General features: G+C 38.8%; 2 protein-coding genes and 1 long non-coding RNA gene across 11 annotated transcripts in view; 2 read left to right on the forward strand and 1 right to left on the reverse strand.

Annotated features, from left to right (window-relative positions):
- The window catches only part of LOC145528763 (uncharacterized), a 26,935-nt gene extending 5,139 nt beyond the window's left edge, over positions 1 to 21,796 (forward strand). Inside the window, exon 2 of the long non-coding RNA XR_014070634.1 lies at positions 21,350 to 21,796. This is a non-coding gene — a long non-coding RNA (uncharacterized LOC145528763). The remainder of the gene's footprint in view (positions 1 to 21,349) is intronic.
- On the reverse strand, positions 1,567 to 22,824 carry CKAP2 (cytoskeleton associated protein 2). Of its 9 annotated transcripts, none has more exons than XM_081547651.1 (9): positions 22,688 to 22,824; positions 21,634 to 21,718; positions 10,722 to 10,800; positions 9,742 to 10,601; positions 8,863 to 9,067; positions 7,197 to 7,367; positions 5,180 to 5,249; positions 3,261 to 3,516; positions 1,567 to 2,822 (listed from the first exon to the last, which is right to left on the reverse strand). In XM_081547651.1, the coding sequence occupies exons 1-9, from the start codon at positions 22,755 to 22,757 to the stop codon at positions 2,567 to 2,569; spliced, it is 2,052 nt and encodes a 683-aa protein (XP_081403777.1). In that variant the 5' UTR covers positions 22,758 to 22,824; the 3' UTR covers positions 1,567 to 2,566. The 9 variants fall into 9 exon arrangements, with proteins under 9 accessions (XP_081403777.1, XP_081403776.1, XP_081403784.1 ...); XM_081547650.1 differs by having other exon boundaries at positions 3,261 to 3,540; XM_081547658.1 differs by having other exon boundaries at positions 10,722 to 10,792; positions 21,629 to 21,718.
- The window catches only part of VPS36 (vacuolar protein sorting 36 homolog), a 37,230-nt gene continuing 35,530 nt past the window's right edge, over positions 22,522 to 24,221 (forward strand). Inside the window, exon 1 of the mRNA XM_081547672.1 lies at positions 22,522 to 22,730. The gene's annotated coding sequence lies outside the window, so the exon portion shown is untranslated. The remainder of the gene's footprint in view (positions 22,731 to 24,221) is intronic.

Below are 24,221 nucleotides of genomic sequence, written 5' to 3' on the forward strand. Positions count from 1 at the left end.
AATGAGTCAGTTCTTCACATTGGAAAACAGGTGGATTCTTTACCACTATGCCACCTGGGAAGTCCCTTTTGAGGTATATTTTACATATAATAAAATACTCCCATCTTAAGTGTACACTTCAGTGAGTTTTGACAAAAGTATAACTGTGTAACTACCATTAAGATATAGAACATCTCCATTTTTCCCACAACTTTCATCTTGTCCTTTTGCAGTCCGTTTCTTGTCTCAGCCTCTGGCACCAGGTAACCACTGATCTGCTTTATCAACATGGAAATTCTATCTTTTCTAGAATTTCACATAAATGAAATCATATAGTAATTTTTTCTCACTTCTTTTACTTAGTATGTTTTTGAGATTCATCTATATTGCTGTGTTCAGTAGCTTGTTTCTTTTTCTTAATGTGTTTTCTTTTGCTTAATTTCTATCAAATGGATATAGCATACAGTGTTTTCTCAAGCACCAGTTGATGGGCTTTTGTGTTTTTTTCCAGTTTGGGCTAATATAAAACAATTATGAGCAGCTTTGTGTACAGCCTTTGTGAGGGCATGTTTTCATTTCTCCAGATACTTAGGGATGGAATTGAGGGGTCTTACCCTTTCATTTTATATTTTTAACACTTAAACCGCTACTAGATGGTGAGAGTAAACATGAATTTCTGTATCCTGCACCCGAACATGACAAGCTCTTTGGCAAGATAATTAGTTTCAATTCTTTCGTTTCTTCTTCCACACCTCTCCTGTTGAAATCATTGGAGTATTTTCATTTTATATCATGTTTTATAGTCTATGGTTAGGTAGAATTCAGTTTTTTTGATTTGGTATACTTAATGATTCTTTTAAATTTCACTGGAAGAAAACCTTTAAGGAGACTTTCAGGTAAGATCATGAGTGGTCAACCGCATCTTCAAATGTCTGAAGATACCCTCAAACTTGAATAATAACTTGGGCATAGAAGTCTAGCTTCAGACTCCAGAGGAGAGATTTTGAACATAGGTCTGTTGGGCTCCAAAGTTCATACATCATCCATCACATTCTTGGGAGATATTTAGCTTGGAACCAACCTAGATCAGACAAGTGTTAACTGTTCTTAAGCACATGAAAAGAAGTTATAACTGTATCTCTTAAGTGTTACAACTATGACTATTTAGATAGATTTCCCCTCAGGTGAAGGAAAAAACCCACTCTACGAAACCTGTTCAAATAGGAGAACAGTTTAGCTTTCTTTCACTGAGATATTATAAGCTATGTTACATGGCCTAACGAACCATATGGTATGGATTGTATATAAAGGTGAGAGTGTAGGCCAGCTACATTTTGAAAATTTCTTTGAAAATGGCATATTTTGCACCATTTATATAAAGTATGAAAAAAAGAATAAGGTAAAAGCTTTGATAAATAGATTAATTTTTCAAAAGGAAACACACCATTAAACACACACTTTTTTTTATAAGTGTTGAAAAACCTAAAGTCCAATCTGACTGTAATGTATTTCAAAGGCAAGGGTTCAAACTTATTCACTGTGCTTAAATTGCATTTTATATTTGTTGAAAGAAATATCATTCCAATATCATTATATAGATCTTTTACTTTATTGTATACATATTAGACACATAGTTTAAAAAGAATAAAAATCCTACTCTCTAGAACATGAGACAATAAATAGAACAAAGATTGGCACTATTATATAAATGGAATTCATGAACATAAATAAGTAATGTGATTTTTAACTATAGTCATATTATGCAGTTTTAAAACTATCTAATCTTTTACAACAACCAAATCCTTACTTGAAAGTGTAGATTTGATAAAGGATATATGCCACTTAAGTATTAGTTTGGAGACTTACAAAACAGTTTTACTGGTGGTATTTATGTGTGAGAGGGAGGAGTCCTACTACTGTGTATGATTATCATGTTTTAGGAGACATGATTAACAGTGAAGTTTTTATATTAATATTACAAGGAAGAAATCAGCTTTAAGTTATTAGTTATTCTAGAAATACTACTTAAACTAGAATGACATTTATGAAATAGTATATATTCCTTCTCTAATTCCATTTTAATAGTCTGTATAAACTGTTATCAAATGAAGCGATGGGGTTAAAAATTTTTTAGCATTTTAGTTAGTCAAAGTTAGAAAATGAACTTAAGAAAGGAACTCAGATTTAAAGTTCCAAAGACCCATCAGCTTTGGCACATTTTCTTTCTTACCACATGTCATTTTCTCTTAGAAATGGAGTAGTTAACTATCCTTCTTATGACCTTGGCTATAATAAAAAAGAAAGAGGTCAAGAGACCACAGATGCCCCGTCACTGGCACTGATGGAGAGCGGCAGTGACAACCAGGGGCACAGGAGACCACAGAACTGGGTGACAAAGTCAGCTAACTCTGTCTTGACAAAATTACCTATCTCAGAGAAACACTTGGTCTGTTGAGATCAACAAGGTAGGATTAACTTCTGCCGTGAATACTTAGGTACTTGGCAACTCCTGACCTAAAGGACATACAAAACCACAACCAACCAACCACTCTTGGAATATAATATAACCCCACTCCTTATTAGAACTTCACTCCTCGTCTGTCAGGTCAGGCTCCGAGAACATTCCGCACAGGGCTGTGTTGGGGCGGCACACGAAAGCATCAGTTTCACGTCCCAACTCTGTTAACTGTTCCAATGAAGACACGCAAGGATAGTGGTCTTTTAACATATCTGGCAATTTAGAAGTCTTCTCTTGAAGACGTCGAGAACGTCTAACTGGTGTTAGAAACTTTAGCTCTTTATATGCTGAATTTGTTTCATCAAACTGCATCTTCTTTTTTACACTAAAAAAGAAAGACCCACAAAGTTATTCTCATTTTCACTTCATACTTTTATACTAAATATTTATCCATGTGACAACCATGTGACTGTTGTCCTACAGAAAGAGGCCTGCCAGCTCCCTGAAGTCAGGAACTTTTTCATTTCTCCATTTGTGGTTTGCTACAACTTGTACACACTAAATACTTGAATACCTATAGAATTGGCTAAATGCTCAATTCCAAAACCCACTGTTATTAGTAATACAGAGAAATTAAAGTTTTTCTTTTTTAAAATGGTAATATTTAGGAAAAAGCAAAGCAAGTACAGGTGAAATGTTCCAATCACATTTTGTTTGAAATCTATTAACAAATAGTTCTAATCGGGAGCTTAAAGATTTCAAAATACCACATGCAGGATCCCTAAGCATAAAAACAAGAGCACATTACATTTTAAAAGTTTACCTTTGCAAGTATGGTGTAGTAGACACATTATATTTAATTAAGCAACCCGCCCTGGTGTTTGTACTTGGGGTTTTAACGTCACTGGTTGGGTCTTTTACTTTGTCATCTTGCTCTTTTTCACAATCTTGAAACACCACATTTCTAGGATGCTTATTTTCCATTTCCAGTTTTTCTGATTCTAGATCAACACCTGTATCGTCAGTGTGGGGTTCTTGGATTTCTTCTTTGGTTGCACAAGTCTCCTCAATATTTTCTCCTACAGAGAGATTTATAGATGAAGCTTTTGTTTGAATACAAAGAACAAATTCAGAAGACAAGGTTATTTACAGTTAGCCGAATTGCAAAATCAAAGAACCACACTGCCATCTCTTAACCATTTACTTTTTCTAAGCAGATACTGCTAACAATTATTTAACAAATATCTACTATCTCCTAGGTGTCAGGGGTTACAGAAATGAATATCAAAAGGAAATCATCCCCACCCTTTAAAAGGTTCACATTCTGTGGAAGAGACATGCTTTAAAATAATTATGTGGAAAATGCTATACATGAGGTTAAAAAAACAAAGGGTCACGAGAACTTGTACAAGGAAATAACTGAGTTTGCTTGAGGGAGATGGCAAAGGAAGGCTTCACAAATGACATTTACATGGGGTCTTGAAAAATGAGTACAAGACAGAAGGAAGACAATCTTGGTATGAAGCTTAAAAATGATCTACTAAGACAACATTAAAGGGCCAGCGTGCTTAGAATATATAAATTTTTTAAAATTGCGGTATAATTGACATATAAGATTTGTTTGTTTCAAGTGTACAACATAATGCTTTGATATTTGTATATATCATGAAATGACGACCACAATACATTGTGAAGTGATAATATCTGTCCCCATACAGAGTACAAATCTTTTTTTCTTGTGATGAGGACTTCTAAGGTTTACTCTCTGAACAACTTTCAAATATGCAATACAGTATTATTACTTCAGATACCACACTGTACTTTGCATCCCCAGGACTTATTTATTTTATAACTGGTAGTTTGTATCTTTGGACCTCCCTTCATCCATTCAATGGGTTGGGCTATTCTCAGACCTTCCCCTGCCCTTGGTTTGTGATGCACTAGTCTTTCCTGGTTTGTCCTTCTGTCACCCCGATCATTCCCTCTTGTGTGTGTGTGTGTTGGTTGCTCAGTCGTGTCCAATTCTTTGCGACCCTACGGACTGTAGCCTGTCAGACTCCTCTGTCCATGGGATTCTCCAGACAAGAATACTGGAGTGGGTTGCCGTTTCCTTCTCCAGGGGATCTTCCTGACCCAGGGATCAAACCCAGGTCTCTGCACAGCAGGCAGATTCTTTACCATCTGAGCCACCAGGGAAGCCCATTCCCTCTTAAGCTCCTTCATTAAATACAGCCTTTAAGATCAGATCATATACATCTCCTGTATGTCCCACTGGTACTTATTAACAGCAACCATAAATAGAAATATTCTCTGTTGAACTAAAAAATTATAGAGATAATCTAGTCAAAAAAGTGAAAGTGTTAGTCATGTCCAACTCTTTGCAACCCCATGGACTGTAACCTGCTAGGCTCCTGTCCGTGGGATTCTCCAGGGAAGAATACTGGAGTGGGTTGCAATTCCCTTCTCCAGGAGATCTTCCTAACCAAGACAGGAAAAGGCTTAGAGAGGTAAGGAAACTTTCACAGATACATGATGACGAATTTGGATTTTGAACCAGATCTCCTAGTTAAGAATTATTTATACTATGTAGAGTCAATGAATTTCAGAGGTTAAGTCAACAGAAGTATGAGGAAAGAACCAACTTAAATATTTTAAAAAGTTTAAAAAGATAAAAATAATTCAGCAAAGAAATTTAAAATTAAATCACAATTCACCTGAAGGAAATAAAAGAAACTAACTTACCAAATTTAAGTTTTTCTTGACTCTTCATTGTCAGAATGTCAACAATTGTATGTCGCATCTCTTCAATGGGCTTAATTTTTTTTTTAATGAAGAAAGCAGACCCATATAAGTTTTATATTCTTAGACATTCACTAGGTTATCCAAGTTGAAATTAAAACCAGTGATTAAATTACATATTTTAAAAGAAAGCAATGGTTCTTAGACCATTTTCCTCAGAATTCTTGCTATTCAAGTTGAAAAACATGACTGTCTTTTCCCAATAAAAATGAACTTAAAGAAAAGAAAGAAAGTGAAGTCGCTCAGTCGTGTCTGACTTTTTGCGACCCCATGGACTGTAGCCCACCAGGCTTCTCTGTCCATGGGATTCTCTAGGCAAGCATACTGGAGTGGGTTGCCACTTCCTTCTCCAGGGGATCTTCCTGACCCAGGGGTTGAACCCAGGTCTCCCACATTGCAGGCAGACGCTTTACCCTCTGAGCCACCAGGGTTAAGGGATAGAATTTTATCAATTTAAAAAATTTCCCTGTTAATTTTTCTTAAGCCTATGGTAACTATTACTGCTTGCTTGATAGGAACAAAATGAATGAACAAGTAGCAAATTAAGACTATTAATATCTATCAAGAGCTGATTATATTGTTTACTCTAAATTTGTATTACTTTATTCCTTTTCTCCTACATTCCAGCCCATGGTTCTATTTTTGTTTCACATGCTATTAAATGCATCTTTGAAGAGTTCAAGGTTGATTAGTCTAACATTTCACTCATTCAAAAATTCAGCAATTCAGTAACTATGCATTAAATGTCATATAGTATAAGTACTTACTATATTCCCTTGAACCACAATGCCTGCTAATGGAGTATATTCAAAGTATGATACAAAAGGGAAGCTCAGGGTCACATTCTTAATTCCTGAACTTAGTCCTGAAGTACTCACCCATCAGGTGTTTAGCATTCTTGTCCAATTTTGATCCCTGTTCCCTAACTTCTGCTCTGGTCTCACATCTCTCTTTACTGCTTTCTCAGTGAATGCCTGGCTCTAGTTTTGCATCCTAGCTATACTGTCATAAGCACCATTAAGTAACATCACTTCTGGCTCAGTGTAGTAGGGACCTAACATTCTCTTCCAGGTGAAGTTAGGTGGAATACAATTATCCTTCAGCAAAGTGTCTCACACATTTAGAGAGAATACCTGCTGAATATATGATTTTTTAATTCAGGTGAAAGATCAAATAGTATTTGTTGGCTTTGCTGATACTAAAGGATATACACCTTTCTTAAGGAAAGGCTGAAAAAGAAAAGTTTTTAAAAACTCTCTTTGTAAACAATTTCCAAGAATGCATTTCTGAGAAACTTGGCCAGAAGGAAATACATTTAGGAATATCTGCCCATAAAAACAAAAAAAACAACCAAATAAAAACACAAGACATGACTTATTCTATACCCCAGGGCTTTTTTGTAGCAGCACAATGGGAAGAGGTAACAGATATGATATTAAACCACTATGGTGCTAATAATATCAGAGAAATTAGTTTATTGCCATTTTCTATATGTGACTGGACCAAACATATGGCATATAAATGTGAGTCCATAAAGACAGACTTGTAAAGTGAGAGTTCTTTGGTGAGAGAGCTTGCTAACATTTTAAAAGTTAACTTAATTCCATTTGCTTTCTATTAAATAAATACTTTTTAATACTGAAAATTCAGTCTTTCAGTAGATTTCTCCACTAGACGATGTGCAAAATGACATGTTGTAGTAAATTATTTTTCACATCACATTTTATGAAATGCATATTTCAGCTTATATCCATTTTCTAAGGTCTGACTATCCCTAGTACATGAGCAAGTTTTAGAAGGGTGGGAAACAGCCTCTATAATATGTAATTCTGTGGTCTTTAAACATTCATTACTGCCACATAAATAAGCAAAATTGTATCAAGTTATATGGTGGTGTGTTCCAAAATAATTCTGAATTATTTACACTGAAATAATAATGACCTGTAAGTTATTATCTCACCTGAGCTCCTGCCAGAATGGCCTTCTCATAGATTGCGATAATATTTTCAATAGGACTTGTGAGTGATTCAATATGTACAAGGCATATCCAATATTTAACAAGCTTTTTGGCATCCGGAATATTTTTAATCAGGTCGTTTAGTGTAACTAATACTTCTTCTTTTGGACACCCCTAAAACAGCAAGAAATAAAGTGAGTGATGCTGTTTAGTCTACAAACTATGAACAATTAAGTAAGCCTACTACAATCAGGATCAGTGATAAAGAGAAAAAGAGGTTGGTAGAAAATTATACATAAAATAGCCACCATTGTTTTCCTTACTCCAAACTTATTCTGAATGGTTAGCAAGAAGTAGATCAGTCACGAGTCAGAAAAAAGAAACACTAGTTGAGAAAAAAATTAGTAAAAAAAATGACTAACATGCTACTCAGTCTTTAAGTTTACCCTCTTGTATGTTATGGAATTGCACTTGTTGATGTGTGTATACACACAGACTTCTTTCCACCTGTGCCTGCTCTCAGTTGTGGCTTGCAGGATCTTCTCGTTGCAGCAAGTGGGATCCAGTTCCCCGACCAGGGATGGAACCCAGGTTCCCTGCCATTGGGAGCGCAGAGTCCTACCACTGGACCACCAGGGGAGTCCCTATTTGTTATTACTTTCTTTTTTTTTTTCACTTTAATCCCTTTCCAGAACCCCCCTCCCACCTCCTTCCCCATCCTATCCCTCTATTATTACTTTCTTTATAATTTTTTAACCTACCAAATGCTTATGGAAACAGCTTGCTCGTTTTTTTTTTCCCCTGATTTTGTCAGGTTTTGATAGTAAGATTAAAAAAATCAATCTGTAATGGTTTATGTAATTAACAGCTATATATTGTTAAGTAGTAGGGCAGAAAATTCCACAGTATCAATAAAAAACCCCAGTAGAGTAAATAGGAATAGAATCAGTTTCCCTGACCATAATTTTCACTGGCTGTCAGAACTACAAAAAGTTTAAAGATATTCATAAAGACTAGAGAAAGGTTTGAAACCATACTCTGTATATTCATCAGTCTTGCTATGGATCTTAGAGACTAGTGAGTGACCAAAGCAAGATTAAGGAGAAGTCAGGAGGAAAAAATAGACACACACACTCTGAAGTTGATTATCATACCCATAGGATTCTGGTCCAAATCATTAAATTCTACAGTTCAGGACCATGTTGGTTTAGATTAATAGGATTTGGCCTGCAAATATTTTAGTTAAATTTAATCTGTGATAATAATTTGTGTTGCTAGTCTTTGGTATGGAATGAGCAGAAAAAATAATTTTTAAATACGCTGATTGAATGTAAAAAGCAGAAGTATCAGAGCAAATACCCACCCCCAGCCCACTCTATATTAATATCTTAGAGAAATACAATATTTATAAACTCAATGGAAAAAAAATCTAAGTATCCCTTTGATACATTTATAGGAACTCAATTAGAATGTAGCCCATTAAAGGCTAAAGAGAAACAATCTCACAATTAAGTCTCCATAACACTGCTGACACATTAATTGGTCAAAAAAGATTGATGATATGATTTGATGAGATAACACTGATGAAGGTAATTTGTAAGCTATAAACTTAATTTGTAAGCTATTAAGTTATAAGCTATAAAGCTATAAACAAATATAAAGACTCTACCTCATTAATCAGGTTCAGGCATTCAGAAAATGTCTTGTTTACTTTTTCAGTAAACAGTCGTTGCTCATCTTCTTCTGCCATGGTAGTCCAGAAGGATCCAACAGGTTGTTCATTTTGTGTTTCGGGCTCCGGCCGGGTAACTGCTGAGCTCGGAGGCCGTTTCAGAATTCTTCCTTTGCCAGCTTTCCACTCACTCAGACGAGCTCTACAGTTAGAAGCAGCATATAAACATTACTGTGACACTGATGACAGAATTCTGTCAAACACAGCGAAAGCTGAACATTTCCAGTCTTTAATTCTACACTAGTGGCACATATATAGTTCACCTGCTTGAAGATAAACAGGGAACATACCAATGTTAACTATATGCACAAAGACCCCAAGAATGCATTTTTAAATGGAGAGGTTATAAAACATTTCCAAATTTCATTAACCATTTTAACTTTGATTACATAAAACAACCTAATTAAACATGTTTTGGTTTGGTTTTAGTCGCTAAGTCATATCTGACTCTTTTGCGACCCCATGGACTGTAGCCCACCAGGCTTCTCTGTCCATGGGATTATCCTGGCAAGAATATCGGAGTGGGTTACCATTTCCTTCTGCAGGGTTTCTTCTGGAGCCAGGGATCAAACCTGTGTCTTCTGCATTGCAGGTGGATTCTTTACCACTGAGCCACCAGGGAAGCCCAATTAAACATACTCAAGCATAGTGACTTAAGATACACTGTTCCACAACATAAATAGGCCTACACTGATCTGCATATGAAGAGAATCCATGTACAAAGAACTCAAATACTCTAATATCAAGGAAATGATAAGCCGAATTCACAAATGGTACTCTACTGAAAACCGAGCTAATAAATTTGCATCTACTCACCTTCTCTCCTCCGCAGTCTCTTTGGGCTGAGTCCATCTACTGTCGACAGCTGCTCTCACCACAGTGAGTCTGTGCCGCGCACTGCTTTCTGACTTTTCTATCAGTTTAGTATTAGAAGATGAAGCAGGCCTGGCTACCATTTCAGCTGTCATGCTTTTTGATAGTGTCTTATTTCCTTTTATGTCCTGCGAAGAACTGGTCTTGATGCCAGACAAAACTGTATTTAGCTCTTTCTCTCGAGGCCCTTTCCGAACTGTAACATTGGCAGACATCCTGCTGCTGCCCTGTTTCATGGCGTCCTGGGTTTTACTGTGCTCACTTCTAATAGGAGGTCGCACAAGGTGTTGGATCTGAGATGTAGTGCTCGCAAATTTAGTGGCAGTTGTCATATGTGAGGCTCTATCACTTTTCACTGTTACGCTGCTGATGTCTCCAGGCTGAGGCTTTGTGGCTTTAGAGACAGTCGCTGGAAGTTTCTTGGTTGTTGCAGAACTCTCATCTTTGACTTGCAGTGGTTTTCTAAAGGAATTAATCTTAGACTGAACAATTTGGCCACGATATGCTCCAAGCACAGGTTTCCTGGGCACGTTAGCATCGTGCTTCGGTTTTTCTGTAATCACTGTTTTTTTTTTACTGTTGTTTTTAAGGTGAAATGTTTGGCTTAATGTTCTATGTTGACTTTGGAGGTCATCTTTAACTGGTAACAATGGCAGAGTTTGATTATTATCCTCAGAATTAGGTGGATCTGTGGCTATAGTTGAATTGATTAATTCATTAGAAGGTTTTAAAGGAATACAGTTTTTTTCCACTGTTAAATTATTTTTGATCCCGGTAGGTCTACCGACATTCTCTTTATTAGCCTAAAAGAGTTATTTAAGACAAATCAGTATTTTAGAATTCCTTTCTTTCAGAAAAAGTTTAGGGAAAAAAACCTTCTTTAGGATGAGGGAAAAGGGATGGAGAGCTACTCCGTATCTTACCATTTTTGTCTTTATTTTCAGAACTTTTTTCCCTTCTTGGATCTGGCCTTCAGATGTCTTGACTCTCTGATCTCCATCACTTAAAAAAAAAAAAGAAAATCCACATGCTTTTTGATAGTGCTTCCTTTTGGGGGGGGAGGTATAGGAGGATGTAACCACTCTCCGACTTGGTAGTTCTAAATTGAGGCAAGAACTGAGCTGAGATTGACTTGTTCTAAGCAAAACTTTTCTTTATTGTAGGGTGATTTAAAGCGTAAACAACATGGTTAGGGAAAGTAAAGATATTTTCTTACAAGATCTTAAACCTTGCCCCCATAATCTCATTCTAAACCATTCTCTAGTTGTTCAAACAAGTCTTCAAAAATCTCTGTTAAGTAACCCTTTCTTTGGTTAGTTTTTTAAGTACCTGGTACCAGACTTACCTTGAAAAAAAATTTTTTAAAACAGCTCTCTCAAAAGAAATCCAAAAATTTTCAAACACATAATTAATTTATTATATTAATTAATGTGGATTTTAGTTTCTAGATGGCATTGCATTTAGACTATACATCCCAAGCAAAAGGTTCTTCAAGAATTAAACCTAGGAACGAGATAGCGGAGGAGTAGGTGGACGTGGAGTCTCTCTCTCTCCACAGATACATTGGGAATACACCTTCAGACACAGACGTGCATGCAGAACACCAGCTGAGAGCAGACAGGAGTACCTGACCAGCGGAAAAGAATATATAGACCCACGCAAAACTCAGTAGGATGAAGGAACTAGAGGGAAAAACAGGAGTGTTAAGATTGGGCCTGCCCTAGGCGGGTGGGGGAACTGAAACGGGTCTGATCCCCACACTGGGGCAATTGTCTGAGTCAGAGGAGAAACATTTAAGGCTGAGAGTGAAACAGCCGATCTGTGGCAGCCTAAATGGAATGAGAATCATACAGTTCTTACCGCAGCCATCGATACCCAGGACAGGGATGTAGATCCCCTGGAAGGCACGGTGGCTGGGAGCTGGGGTTTAGGGATTGTGGCGCAATCCCAGGGCAAGGGCTGCTGTTGACTGCAGAGAGATGAGTTGAGAGGATGTGAGGGAGGAGATTGTGGTGGGAAATGCCTGTGGAGGAAAGCCAGGCAGCCATGGAAGCAAGGTGATTCTGCTGAGTCACGCGTAGGGGGTGGAGCCATCACCATAGCCTCTCTCCCACCACACGCCAGATTGGCCGCTGTACAAGAGAGAGGCTGGCCCATCAAACGCCTGATGCACTGAACTACAGAGCAGGACCCCACCCAGGGTGGTCCTTTAAGTGCCTGACGCACCTGTCTACAGAGTAGGACCCCAGCTGGGGGGCCCCCTCTATGTGCCTGATGCACCGAACAACAGAGAAGGACCCCAGGCAAGGGGGTCCTCTAAGTGCCTGAACGGGTGGAGCTGCAGAGAAAGACGGGCCAAAGACGCCTTCTGATCACCAGCTACAAGAGGTTCAAAAAAGACTGATAGGGCCATAACTCCTGCAACAGAGGCAGTCCGTGTCCCTGCACACACTTGGCACCGCCAGGGTCCCCACAAGCCAAGCAGCTGTGCCACCTTCACGCTCAACTCTCACTGGGGCAGAGCTGCCACAGGCAAAAAAAGCCTTGCATCTTTGTGCACAGGGTCGCCTCGGTCGTGTCCAGCTCTGCGACCCTGTAGACTGTGGCCTTCCAGACTTCTCTTGTCAAGGAGGGGTTCCCCAGGCAAGAATACTGGAGTGTATTGGCCAGTGCGGATTGCCATACCCTTCTGCTGCTGCTACTGCTAAGTCGCTTCAGTCGTGTCCAACTCTGTGCGACCCCATAGACGGCAGCCCACCAGGCTCCTCCATCCCTGGGATTCTCCAGGCAAGAACACTGGAGTGGGTTGCCATTTCCTTCTCCAATGCGTGAAAGTGAAAAGTGAAAGTGAAGTTGCTCAGTCGTGTCTGACTCTTCGTGACCGCATGGACTGCAGCCTACCAGGCTCCTCCATCCATGGGATTTCGCAGGCAAGAGTACTGGAGTGGGTTGCCAATGCCTTCTCTGCCATACCCTTCTAGAGCACGATATTTCCTGCTGCCCTAGCCGCCAACTGCCGACTACCTGGTGCTGCCAGAACCCGTGTGACCCAAGCAGCTGCACCACCTCCACACCTGACCCTCACAAGGGCAAACCCGAGTCCTCCAGGGCAGTCTCAGGAGTAAACCCCAGTGGACGACCCACATGCAGAGGTGGACATAAAACCACAATGGAAACCCAGGGGCAGTGTGACTAAGGAAGAAGACCCAAAACCTTCCCACCAGCTATACAGCTACAGATTAAATCCACACGATCAACTATGTAGACTCTATCTATGGAATATATAAAAGGTCATTGAGAGCTCCCACAAAAGAAAACGTACTAGTTCTGATAGCTGTGTTCATTGGAGGAAAGAACACAGAGGAGTAAGACCAGATTAAAATCTAAGCCCACAGCAGGTCCAGGGATCAGCACAGTGTTGGAGGGCATCCTAGGGAGGTGAGGTGGACTGTGACCCCCGGTGAGGGAAAGGACTCTGACAGCAGTGACTCAAGAAAAACATTTATTCTTCTTATGTTTTGACTTGTTCTGTAGATTGTTTTGTATTTTTTTTCCTTTTTCCCCCTGTGTTGTAGTTGTCGATTTTATTGGCACTATGAAATCTAATTAAGCTTTTGAGCTTTTTCCTTTTTCTTTTTTCTTCTCAGTCGCATTTTTTATTGTTGTTATAAACCTCTGCCTCTACATTGGGCTTTTGCAGTTCTGGGGAGTTTCCTTTTTTACTCTTCTCTTTAAAAAAATTTTAAAACTTACTTTTATTTTTCCTACATTTATTCCTTTGTTGGCTTTTCCTACTGTTCTTTTTCCCTTGCTGTTAATCTTTAATGTATATAAATCTTCATCTACCTCTATTTAGCCTTGCATATCTATTCTTTCTTTCTTTTCCTCTCAACATATTTGTTAGTTTTATTTTCATTGCTTTATTCCAAAATTGGCACCTTGCTTTAGTTTTGTTTTCCAGTTTGTTCTTTAGATAGTTTTGTTCTGGTAGAGATAATTTTTGGTTTCCTTTGTCTGCCAGGTCAATCTATTGTACTTTATTTTTGTTCGACTGTTTTGATTTTGCTTATGGGTGTATATGTGTATATTCAGTCACACTTTTTATTATTGTTATAAACCTCTGCCTTTGCATTGGGCTTTTGCATTTCTGTGGAGTTTTCTCTTTTTTTTCCATTTTTTTTTCTCTTTTGTATAATTTTAATTCTTTAAAATCTATTATATTTTTCTACATTTATTCCTTTGTTTGCTTTTCCTACTGTTCTTTTTTCCTTTCAGTTAATCTTTAATGTATATAAATCTTCTTTATCTACCTCTATTTAACTTTGCATATCTATTCTTTCTTTCTTTTCCTCTCAACATATTTGTTAGTGTTATTTTCATTGCTTTATTCCCCAATTGGCACCTTGCTTTAGTTTTGTTTTCCAGTTTGTGATTTAGTTTGCTCTGGTAGATATAATTTTTTATTTCCTTTGTTCGCCGGGTCAATCTATTGTACTTTACTTTTGTTGGACTATTCTAACTTTTCTCATGGGTGTATATGTATATATGCATATTTCATTATTTTAATTATTATTTGACTGATTTTGTAACTGCCATTTGTCTGGAGATCATCTTTGGTCCCTCGGTTTTGGATATTTGTTTTAATCTCACTTAATGCCATAACAAACCACTTGTAGAATCTTCTATCCTGACCAGAGATCAAGCCTTGAGCCTTTGGAGTGGGAGCACTGACCGTAAGACCCCAGACTACCAGAGAACCAACCCTAGGGAGTATCAAATAGTGAGAACTCACACTAAGGAAACCACTTGAATACAATTCCCAGCATCACCCAACCACCAGTAGCACACTGTGCAGGAGGCCTCATCTAAACAACAAACAAAACGAAAATACAAACCCAGTCATCAGCAGACAGGATTACCACCTCAGGCAGCCTTGCCCATCAGAGGAAAAACAAACAAAGGCTCAGAGCAAATCTCACCCTATAAGAAGCTTACACAAACCACCGGACCAACCTTAGAAGGGCAGAAACCAAAAGGAAGAAAGAATTCAACCTTGAAGCCTGGGAAAAGGAGATCTCAAACACAGTAAGTTAAAAAAAAAAAAAGGCAGAGAAATATTACACAAATAAAGGAACAAACTAGAAACACAGAAGTCCAAATAAATTAAGAGGAAATAGGCAAACTACCTGAAAAAGAATTTAGAATAATGATAGTAAAGATGATCAAAAAACAAAATGGAGAAAATGCAAGACCTAGAAGAATTAAAGAATAAAAATACAGAGACAAACAACACAATTAATGACATTAAAAATACTCTAGAAAGAATCAATAGCAGAATATCTGAAGCAGAAGAATGAATCAGTGAGCTAGAAGATAAAATGGTGGAAATAACTTCTGAAAAGAACTGATAGTCTCAGAGACCTCTGGGACAATATCAAACACACCAACATTCGAATTATACGGGTCCCAGAAGAAGAGAAAAAGAAAGGGTATGAGAAAATTTTTGAAGGGACTACAGTTGAAAATTTCCCCAACGTGGAAAAAGAAATAGTCAATCAAGTCCAAGAGGCATAAAGAGTCCCATACAGGATAAACCCAAGGAGGAACATGCCAAGACACATACTAATTAAACTAATAAAGACTAAACACAAAGAATATTAAAAACAGCAAGAGAGAAGCAACAAGTAACATACAAGGGAAACCCCATACGCTTAACAGCTGATCTTTCAGCAGAAACTCTGCAGGCCAGAAGGGAATGGCAGGATATATTTAAAGTACTGAAAGGGAAAAAGAAAAAGCTACAACCAAGATTACTGTACCTGGTAAGGATCTCATTCAAAATTGATGGAGAAATAAAGTTTCTCAGACAAGCAAAAGTTAAGAAAATTCAGTACCACCAAACCAGCTTTACAACAAATGTTAAAGGGACTTATATAGTCAAGAAATACAAGAGAAAGAAAAAGATGTACAAAATCAACCCCAAACAATTAAGAAAATGGCAATAGGAACATATGTATCAATAATTACTTTAAATGTAAATGGATTAAATGCTCCAACCACAAGACACAGACTGGCTGAATGGATAAAAAAACAAGACCCATACAAATGGTGTCTACAAGAAACCCACTTCAGACCTAAAGACACATATAGACTGAAAGTGAGAGGATGGGAAAATATATTCCATGCAAACAGGAAGCAAAAGAAAGCTGGAGTAGCAATCCACATATCAGACAAAACAGACCTTAAAATAAAGACGGTTACAAGAGATAAGGAAGGACACTGCATAATGATCAAGGGGTCAATCCAAAAGGAAGACATAACAATTGTAAATATCTATGCACCCAACATAGGAGCACCTCAATACGTAAGACAAACACTAACAGACACAAAAGGAGAAATGGACAGTAACACAGTAATAGTAGGAGACTTGAACACCCCACTCACACCAATGGACAGATCATCAAAACAGAAAATTAATAAGAAAACAGAAGTCTTAAATGATACATTAGATGAGATGGATCTCATTAATATCTTCAGGACATTCCATCCAAATGCAGAATACACCTTCTTCTCAAGTGCACATGGAACATTCTCCAGGACAGACCACTCTTGGGTCATAAATCAAACCTCAGTAAATTTAAGAAAACTGAAGTCGTATCAACCATCTTCTCCAATCACAACACTATATGAGACTAGATATCAATTACAAGAAAAAAACTGTAAGAAACAAAAACACATGGAGATTAAACAACACGTTTCTAAATAATCAACAGGTTCCTGAAGAAATCAAAATGGAAATCAAAAAATTTCTAGAAACAAATGGCAATGAAAACACAACAAGTCAAAACCTATGGGAGCAGCTTTTGCTGCAGTTCTAAGAGGGAAGTTTATAGCAATACAATCCCACCTCAAGAAACAAGAAAAACATTGAATAGACAACCTAACTTTACACCTAAAACAACTGGAAAAAGAAGAACAAAAAACCCCCAAAATTAGTAGAAGGAAAGAAATCATAAAGATCCAAGCAGAAATAAATGAAAAAGAAATGAAAGAAACAATAGTAAAGATTAATAAAACTAAAAGCTGGTTCTTTGAGAAGATACACAATATTGACAAACCTTTAGCCAGACTCATCAAGAAAAAAAGAGAAGATTCAAATCAACACAATTAGAAATGAAAAAGGAGAGGTTACAACAGACAATGCAGAAATACAAAGGATTATAAGAGACTATTATGAACAACAATATGGCAATAAAATGGATAACCTGGAAGAAATGGACAGGTTCTTAGAAAAGTTCAATCTTCCAGAACTGAACCAGGAAGAAACAGAAATTATGAACAACCCAATTACAAGCACTGAAACTGAAGCTGTGATCAAAAATCTTCCAGAAAACAAAAGCCTAGGACCAGATGGCTTCACAAGAGAATTCTATCAAACATTTTGAGAAGAGCTAATGCCTATCCTTCTAAAACTCTTTCAAAAAATTGCAGAGGAAGGAATACTTCCAAACTCATTCTATGAAGCCACCATCACCCTGATACCAAAACCAGACAAAGACAACACAAAAAAAGAAAACTACAGGCCAATACAACTGATGAACATAGATGCACAAATCCTCAACAAAATTTTAGCAAACAGAATTCAGCAACACATCAAAAAGCTCATACACCATGATCAAGCTGGGTTTATTCCAGGAATGCAAGGATTCTTCAGTATACACAAATTAATCAACGTGATACACCATATTAACAAACTGAAAGATGAAAACCATAAGATAATCTCAACAGATGCAGAAAAAGCCTTTGAAAAAATTCAGCACCCATTTATGATTAAAACTCTTCAAAAAATGGGCATAGAAGGAACCTACCTCAACATAATAAAGGTCATATATGATAAGCCTACAGCAAGCATTATTCTCAATGGTGAAAAGCTGAAAGCATTCCCCCTAAGATCAGGAACAAGACAAGGGTGTCCACTTTCACCACTATTATTCAACATGGTTCTGGAAGTCCTAGCTACAGCAATTAGAGAAGAAAAAGAAATAAAAGGAATCCAGATCAGAAAAGAAGACGTAAAGCTCTCACTGTTTGCAGATGACACGATACTGTACATAGAAAACCCTAAAGATAGTATCAGAAAATTACTAGAGCTAATCAGTGAATTTAGCAAAGCTGCAGGATATAAAATCAATACACAGAAGTCACTTGCATTTCTATATACTAACAATGAAAAATCAGACAGAGAAATTAAGGAATCGATCCCATTCACCATTGCAACAAAAAGAATTAAATATCTAGGAATAAACTTACTTAAGGAGACAAAAGAACTGTATACAGAAAATTATAAGACACTGATGAAAGAAATCAAAGATGACATAAACAAATGGAGAGATACCCCATGTAGGAAGAATCAATATTGTGAAAATGACTATACTACCAAATGCAATCTACAGATTCAATGTGATTACTATCAAATTACCAAAGGCATTTTTCACAGAACTAGAACAAAAAATTTCACAATTCATATGGAAACACAAAAGACCCCAAACAGCCAAAGCAGTCTTGAGAAAGAAGAATGGAGCTGGAGGAATTGACCTTCCTGACTTCAGATTATACTACAAAGCTACAGTCATCAAGACTGTATGGTACTGGCATGAAAACAGAAATATAGATATGGAATATGGAATAAGACAGAAAGCCCAGAAATAAACCCATGCACCTATGGGTACCTTATTTTTGACAAAGGAGGCAAGTATATACAGTGGGGAAAGACAGCCTCTTCAATAAATGGTGCTGGGAAAACTGGACAGTTACGTGTCGAAGAATGAAATTAGAACACTTCCTAACACCATACACAAAGATAAACTCAAAATGGATTAAAGACCTAAATGCAAGATCAGAAACTATAAAACTTTTAGAGGAAAACATAGACAGAATACTCGATGACATAAATCAAAGCAAGATCCTCTATGACCCACCTCCTAGGGTAAAGGAAATAAAAACAGAAGTAAACAAGTGGGACCTGATTAAACTTAAAAGCTTTTGTACAGCAAAGGAAACTATAAGCAAGGTGAAAAGACAACCCTCAGAATGGGAGAAAATAATAGCAAATGAAACAACTGACAAAGGATTAATTTCCAAAATATACAAGCAGCTCATACAACTCAATACCAGAAAAATAAACAACCCAATCAAAAAGTGGGAAAAAGACCTAAACAGACATTTCTCCAAAGAAGACATATAGATAGCTAACAAACACATGAAAAGATGCTCAACATCGCTCATTATTAGAGAAAAGCAAATCAAAACTATGATGAGATATCGCCTCACACCAGTCAGAATGGCCATCATCAAAAAGTCTACAAACAATAAATGCTGGAGAGGGTGTGGAGAAAAGGGAATGCTCTTGCACTGTTGGTGGGAATGTAAATTGATACAGCCACTATGGAAGACAGTATGGAGATTCCTTAAAAAACTAGGAATAAAACCACCATCTGACCCAGCAATCCCACTCCTAGGCATACACCCTGAGGAAACCAAAATTGAAAAAGACACATGTATCCCATTGTTCGTTGCAGCACTATTGACAATAGTTAGAACATGGAAGCAACCTAGATGTCCATGGACAGATGAATTGATAAAGAAGTTGTGGTACATATACACAATGAACTATTACTCAGCCATAAAATGGAAAACATTTGAGTCAGTTCTGATGAGGTGGATGAACCTAGAACCTATTATACAGAGTGAAGTGAGTCAGAAAGAAAAAGATAAATATCGTATTCCAATGCACATATACAGAATCTAGAAAAATGGTACTGAAGAATTTAGTTACAGGGCAGCAGTGGGGCTTCCCTGGTGGCTCAGAGGGTAAAACGTCTGCCTGCAATGCGGGAAACCTGGGGTCGTGCCCTGGGTTGGGAAGATCCCCTGGAGAAGGAAATGGCAACCCACTCCAGTATTCTTGCCTGGAGAATCCCATAGACAGAGGAGCCTGGTATGCTACAGTCCACGGTATCACAAAGAGTAGGACACAACTGAGCGACTTCACTAATGGAGACAGAGAATAGACTTATGGACATGAGGAGAGGGCAGGAGAGGGTTAGATGTATGGAAAGAATAACATGGAAACTTACATTAGCATATGTAAAAGACAGCCAATGGGAATTTGCTATATGGCTCAGGAAACTCAAACAGGGGCTCTGTATCAACCTAGAGGGGTGGGATGCAGAGGGAGATGGAAGGGAGGTTTCAAAAGGGAGGAGATATATGTGTACTATGGCTGATTCATGTTGAGGTTTGACAGAAAACAACAAAATTCTGTAAAGCAATTATCCTTCAATAAAAAAATAGAAAAAAAAAAGAATTAAACCCAAACTTCTTTTTACAGAGACAGGCTAGTTAGCACAGGCCGTGAGACTCTCTTAGCAAGTGATTTCATATTCTGTGAACAAAGTGGGGAAAAAAAGGGTCAGTTGGACATGCCTTTGATTCTAAATCAGATTTCAACTTTAGAGATATAAAATGTGAACAAAATGTATATTTTAGGGTCAACAGAGTTTGAGAGCTCTATAGTTGAGTTTAGAATGTTCTTTTCTTCCCATTGTGTATAAGAGTACTCTAAACCCCATAACCCAGTTGGATTCCTTATTTAAATAAGTAGTTGAGAGTCACAGTCACATTTGAATTAATGTTCTTTCTCTGCTTTCCCTCTATTAATTTCATTCCACCTCATGATTTTGAATAAATACCATCTACACACTGACAACTCCCAAGTTTTTATCTATAGTCCAATTCTCATCCCTAAACTTCAGACACATCACTGTTTGGCATCTCCACTTAGATGCCTTCTTGCTACCTCAAACTTATCATGGTCAAACAGAGCTCTGGATTCTCCCACTCCTCCCTCAGGCTTCCCATCTCAATATACGGGATCCCCATCCACCCGGTTATTCAAGTCACAAGTCTAGGATCATCTTTTTGTCTTGAACACAAAAATTGGGATTTGTGAAAGAAAATGTTTATTCTAAAGTAAAGAAACTAATTAATGTAAAAAAAATTTTTTTAATTATTTGGGAACAATGCCAAACTTATATAAAATTGCAAAATTATAAATAATTTAAAGAATAATCATATACTCTTTACCCAGATTTGCCTAATGTTAACATTTTATCCCATTTGCAATATATTTGCACTCTTTCTGAACATGTCTATGTGTAGAATATATACAACTTTTTACCTGAACCTTTCAAGTTAAGTTATATACATGATGGCTCTTTACCACTAAATACTTTGATGTTTATTTCCTAAAAACAGGAATTGTATATACTCACAGAACAGTTATCAAATTCATAAGTTTACTTTGATTTACCACCTTATTGTTCACAGTTGAAAACTGACCTAATAATGTCCTTCATAGTATTTCCTCTTCCACTATCAAACACAATATAAGGGTCAGGTATTGAACTTAGTTGTCATATCTCTTTAGCCTCCTTTAATCTGGACATTCAGGATCATCTCTGACTCTATTTTTTCTTTTTACATCCCACAGCTAATCCATCACCAAGTCCTGCCAGCTCTGTCTCCTAAATATAAAGAAGTTTCCACCCTGGAGAAGGGTATAAAGCATTCATCAAGACAAATTATATCAATAAATATAGTACCTATTATAAAGAAATGCAAATTAAAATACTGGATTAAATAAAATATTAAAATTCATTTCCTCTTTAAAAATGTGGCCACTAAAAAATTTTAAATTACACATGTGGTCCACATTACATCTTTACTAGACAGCTCTAATTTGACAGATGTGAATTGAAAAAAATTTGACCTCACCTGAATAACATCTGATTTTCCTGTTTGCATGCAAAGGAAGTTTTTCTTTTTAACAGATTCTCCTTGAGTTTTTGTCTTCTTTGCTCTAAATAACAAAAGAACTACAGGTCAGCATCAGCTACAATAACACCACCAAATAAAATACTGATTTAACTTCGAAAAATATTCTACTTGCGATCACATGTTGTCTATAACTGAAAATTTCCCATTTCAGTACTGCCTTTGAGAAATAATCATATTCTAAAATGACTGTTACTGTAACTGGTCCCCATAACCACTCTGTACAAGAATAACCTTCCCTACTGTCCAAAAGTGAAAAGTCTGGAGAGCATCACTGTCGACATACAGTTCCTGAAAGCCAAGTTTCAAGAGCTAAATGGTAGAGATGAGACACCTGACTCCAAGTTCGAATTTACCAGAAGTGGGTGAGAATCTGTTTTCCCATCCATAGGCCAAGAAACAGCTATTATTTCTGAAGACCTGGACAACTCGAGATTTCTCTTAACTCGAAGCGTTCAATCTGAAGCATCAGACACGCACACCACTCGCTCCAGAAATGAACTCCCGACTCGGGAGGCGGGAGGGCCCTGCGCAGGCGCAGTCAGCTCCCCGGGCGGACGTGGCCCGGCCCGGCCCCGCCCCCCGCCCCGCCCCGCCCCCCGCCCCGCCCCGCCCCCCGACCCCACGGGGCCCGGAGCCCCGCACACTCCCTCCTACCCCGCCCGCGGCTAAACGGATTCTCACCTGAGGCGCGTCTCCCCCGCCAGCGGGTCACGACCGCACGCAAGGCGCTCCGCCTGTACACTAACACCACAAAGCGGGCACCACTCCGATTGTCCAGTTCATAAACACCGAGAACGCGGCCGCGAGAGGCCGAGCGCCCCGTGCGGGCTTCTCACACCACCGCACCGGGGCTAGGGGCAGGGGAAGCCGGTCTGCGGCCCCGCGGCCCTGACGGCCTTGCCCGAGCCATCCCGCCCCCGCGGCCGCCCCGGCCCCTCAGGCAGACGATCCGCCGTCCGGCTCGCGCCACTCCCTCCACCGCGGGCCTCACCTCTGAACGCGGACTGGGCTCTCTGACTCGGCGTCAGCTGCAGGTCCTGGGGGATGGCTGGGGTGCTCATCGCAGCTCTGGGCAGCGGGCTACGCGTCTCTGGCGTAGACTCCCTGCAGACGCCGCCGCTGTTCTCTGCCTCCGGGCGCGCGGGGCTCTGCCTTAGACAGCGCGGCCGCCCATTGGTGCTCGGCGTGAATTGAATGAGCCAATGGGCGCAGGGGGGCGGGACCTGAGCTACGGTTGCAGAGGCGGGGCTTGCGTCTCTGACTTCGGTTAGGACCGCTCTGGACTGACTGCGTGGGTTTTCAAACCTAAACAGCGTGCTTGGGCTTGGACTTGGCCATGGGAGAGGAGTCGGCCTGCTACGTCTCTGCTCAGTAGCAGATAGAGCTCTTCTTTACACGTTCACGCATTGAGGAAGGCAGAGGAGAAAAGTGTTGTCTGGTGTGTTTCCTGAGGGTTATAAGCGCCCACTGCTGTACCCAGAGCGTGTGTATTTCCCTTTCACAAATATTCATTGCCGCATCACCGCCCTGAAGTGGAAAGTTATCAGGCTCAGTAGTTACATGTCCACTTTGGCACAGATTGCAAAGAGGAACTGAAATGAGTGTCTACTCTTCCTGCAATGCAAGAGACGCAGGTTCCATCCCTAAGAAGATTCCCTGGAGAAGGAAATGGCAACTCACTCCAGTACTCTTGGCTAAAGAATCCCATGGAGAGAGGAGCCTGGCCGGCCACAGCCCATAGGGTCGCAAAGAATTGGACACCACTGAACGACTAACACTTTTGTTTCACTTCTTCCTCTGTACTACACAATTATCAGATGCGAAAAAGAGGAGAGGAAGAGAAAAGTTTAAAATGAGGATAGACCCTTGTTTTATAATCCTGTGAAGGCAAAACTAGCGTTTCTCATAGGCATTTTGTGTATTTGTACGTTTGAGTGTGCTGCCATAATCTTTCAGTCCTCATCCAAAAATATTAACTTCATAAAACACTCGCAAACACCTAATGGATGAGACAAAATGAAATAATTTAGACCTAGATGGTTTTCTGAATGGTGAGGAGTGGGTGGAGAGATAGGGAGAGTTCTGGGCTGTGCCTTTCTGGTTTTGAGTACAGTGATCATACCTTTTCTCTGCCTTGCTTGATCACTGAACCTAGGTTTGGCTGGAATATTTCAACCAGATTTTAAAGGTGGAGAAAGAGACAGGAAGATGCAAGTCCAATCTTCCCTGCCCATGTACGAGGGCATCTACAGATGGCTGTCAGCTGTAGTCAGTTTTTCCCATCTTTCTCTGCTTTTATTCCTTCAGGCATTTTATGCTACAATCTTGCTAAATTAGTTTGGGAAGTTAGTTTGGGATATTCTGCAGTTTGGTTTTGTTTTTTTTTCCTCAATGAAATATCCCATTTTTAGTGTAACTTTGCCTACACTTAAGGCCATCTTTGGGAGAACCAACAATCAAACAGCACCATCACCAGCCCTAAGACATCACTACTGTTTAGATATTACTGTGAGTATTGTTGATTA

The sequence above is a fragment of the Giraffa tippelskirchi genome, chromosome 12 (genome assembly GCF_054371585.1).
Source record: "Giraffa tippelskirchi isolate mGirTip1 chromosome 12, T2T-mGirTip1v1.2.pri, whole genome shotgun sequence".
In the NCBI taxonomy this organism is placed as follows: domain Eukaryota; kingdom Metazoa; phylum Chordata; class Mammalia; order Artiodactyla; family Giraffidae; genus Giraffa; species Giraffa tippelskirchi.

Excerpts from the sequence above, each read along its gene's own strand:
- CKAP2 (XM_081547650.1), bottom strand. The coding sequence starts at position 22,757 with ATGAGCACCCCAGCCATCCCCCAGGACCTGCAGCTGACGCCGAGTCAG. Across the intron at positions 7,368-8,862 it reads GCCTGAACCTGATTAATGAG|GGGTGTCCAAAAGAAGAAGT; the intron begins GTAGAGTCTTTA and ends TTGCTGTTTTAG. Across the intron at positions 5,250-7,196 it reads CCATTCTGGCAGGAGCTCAG|CCCATTGAAGAGATGCGACA; the intron begins GTGAGATAATAA and ends AAAAAAATTAAG.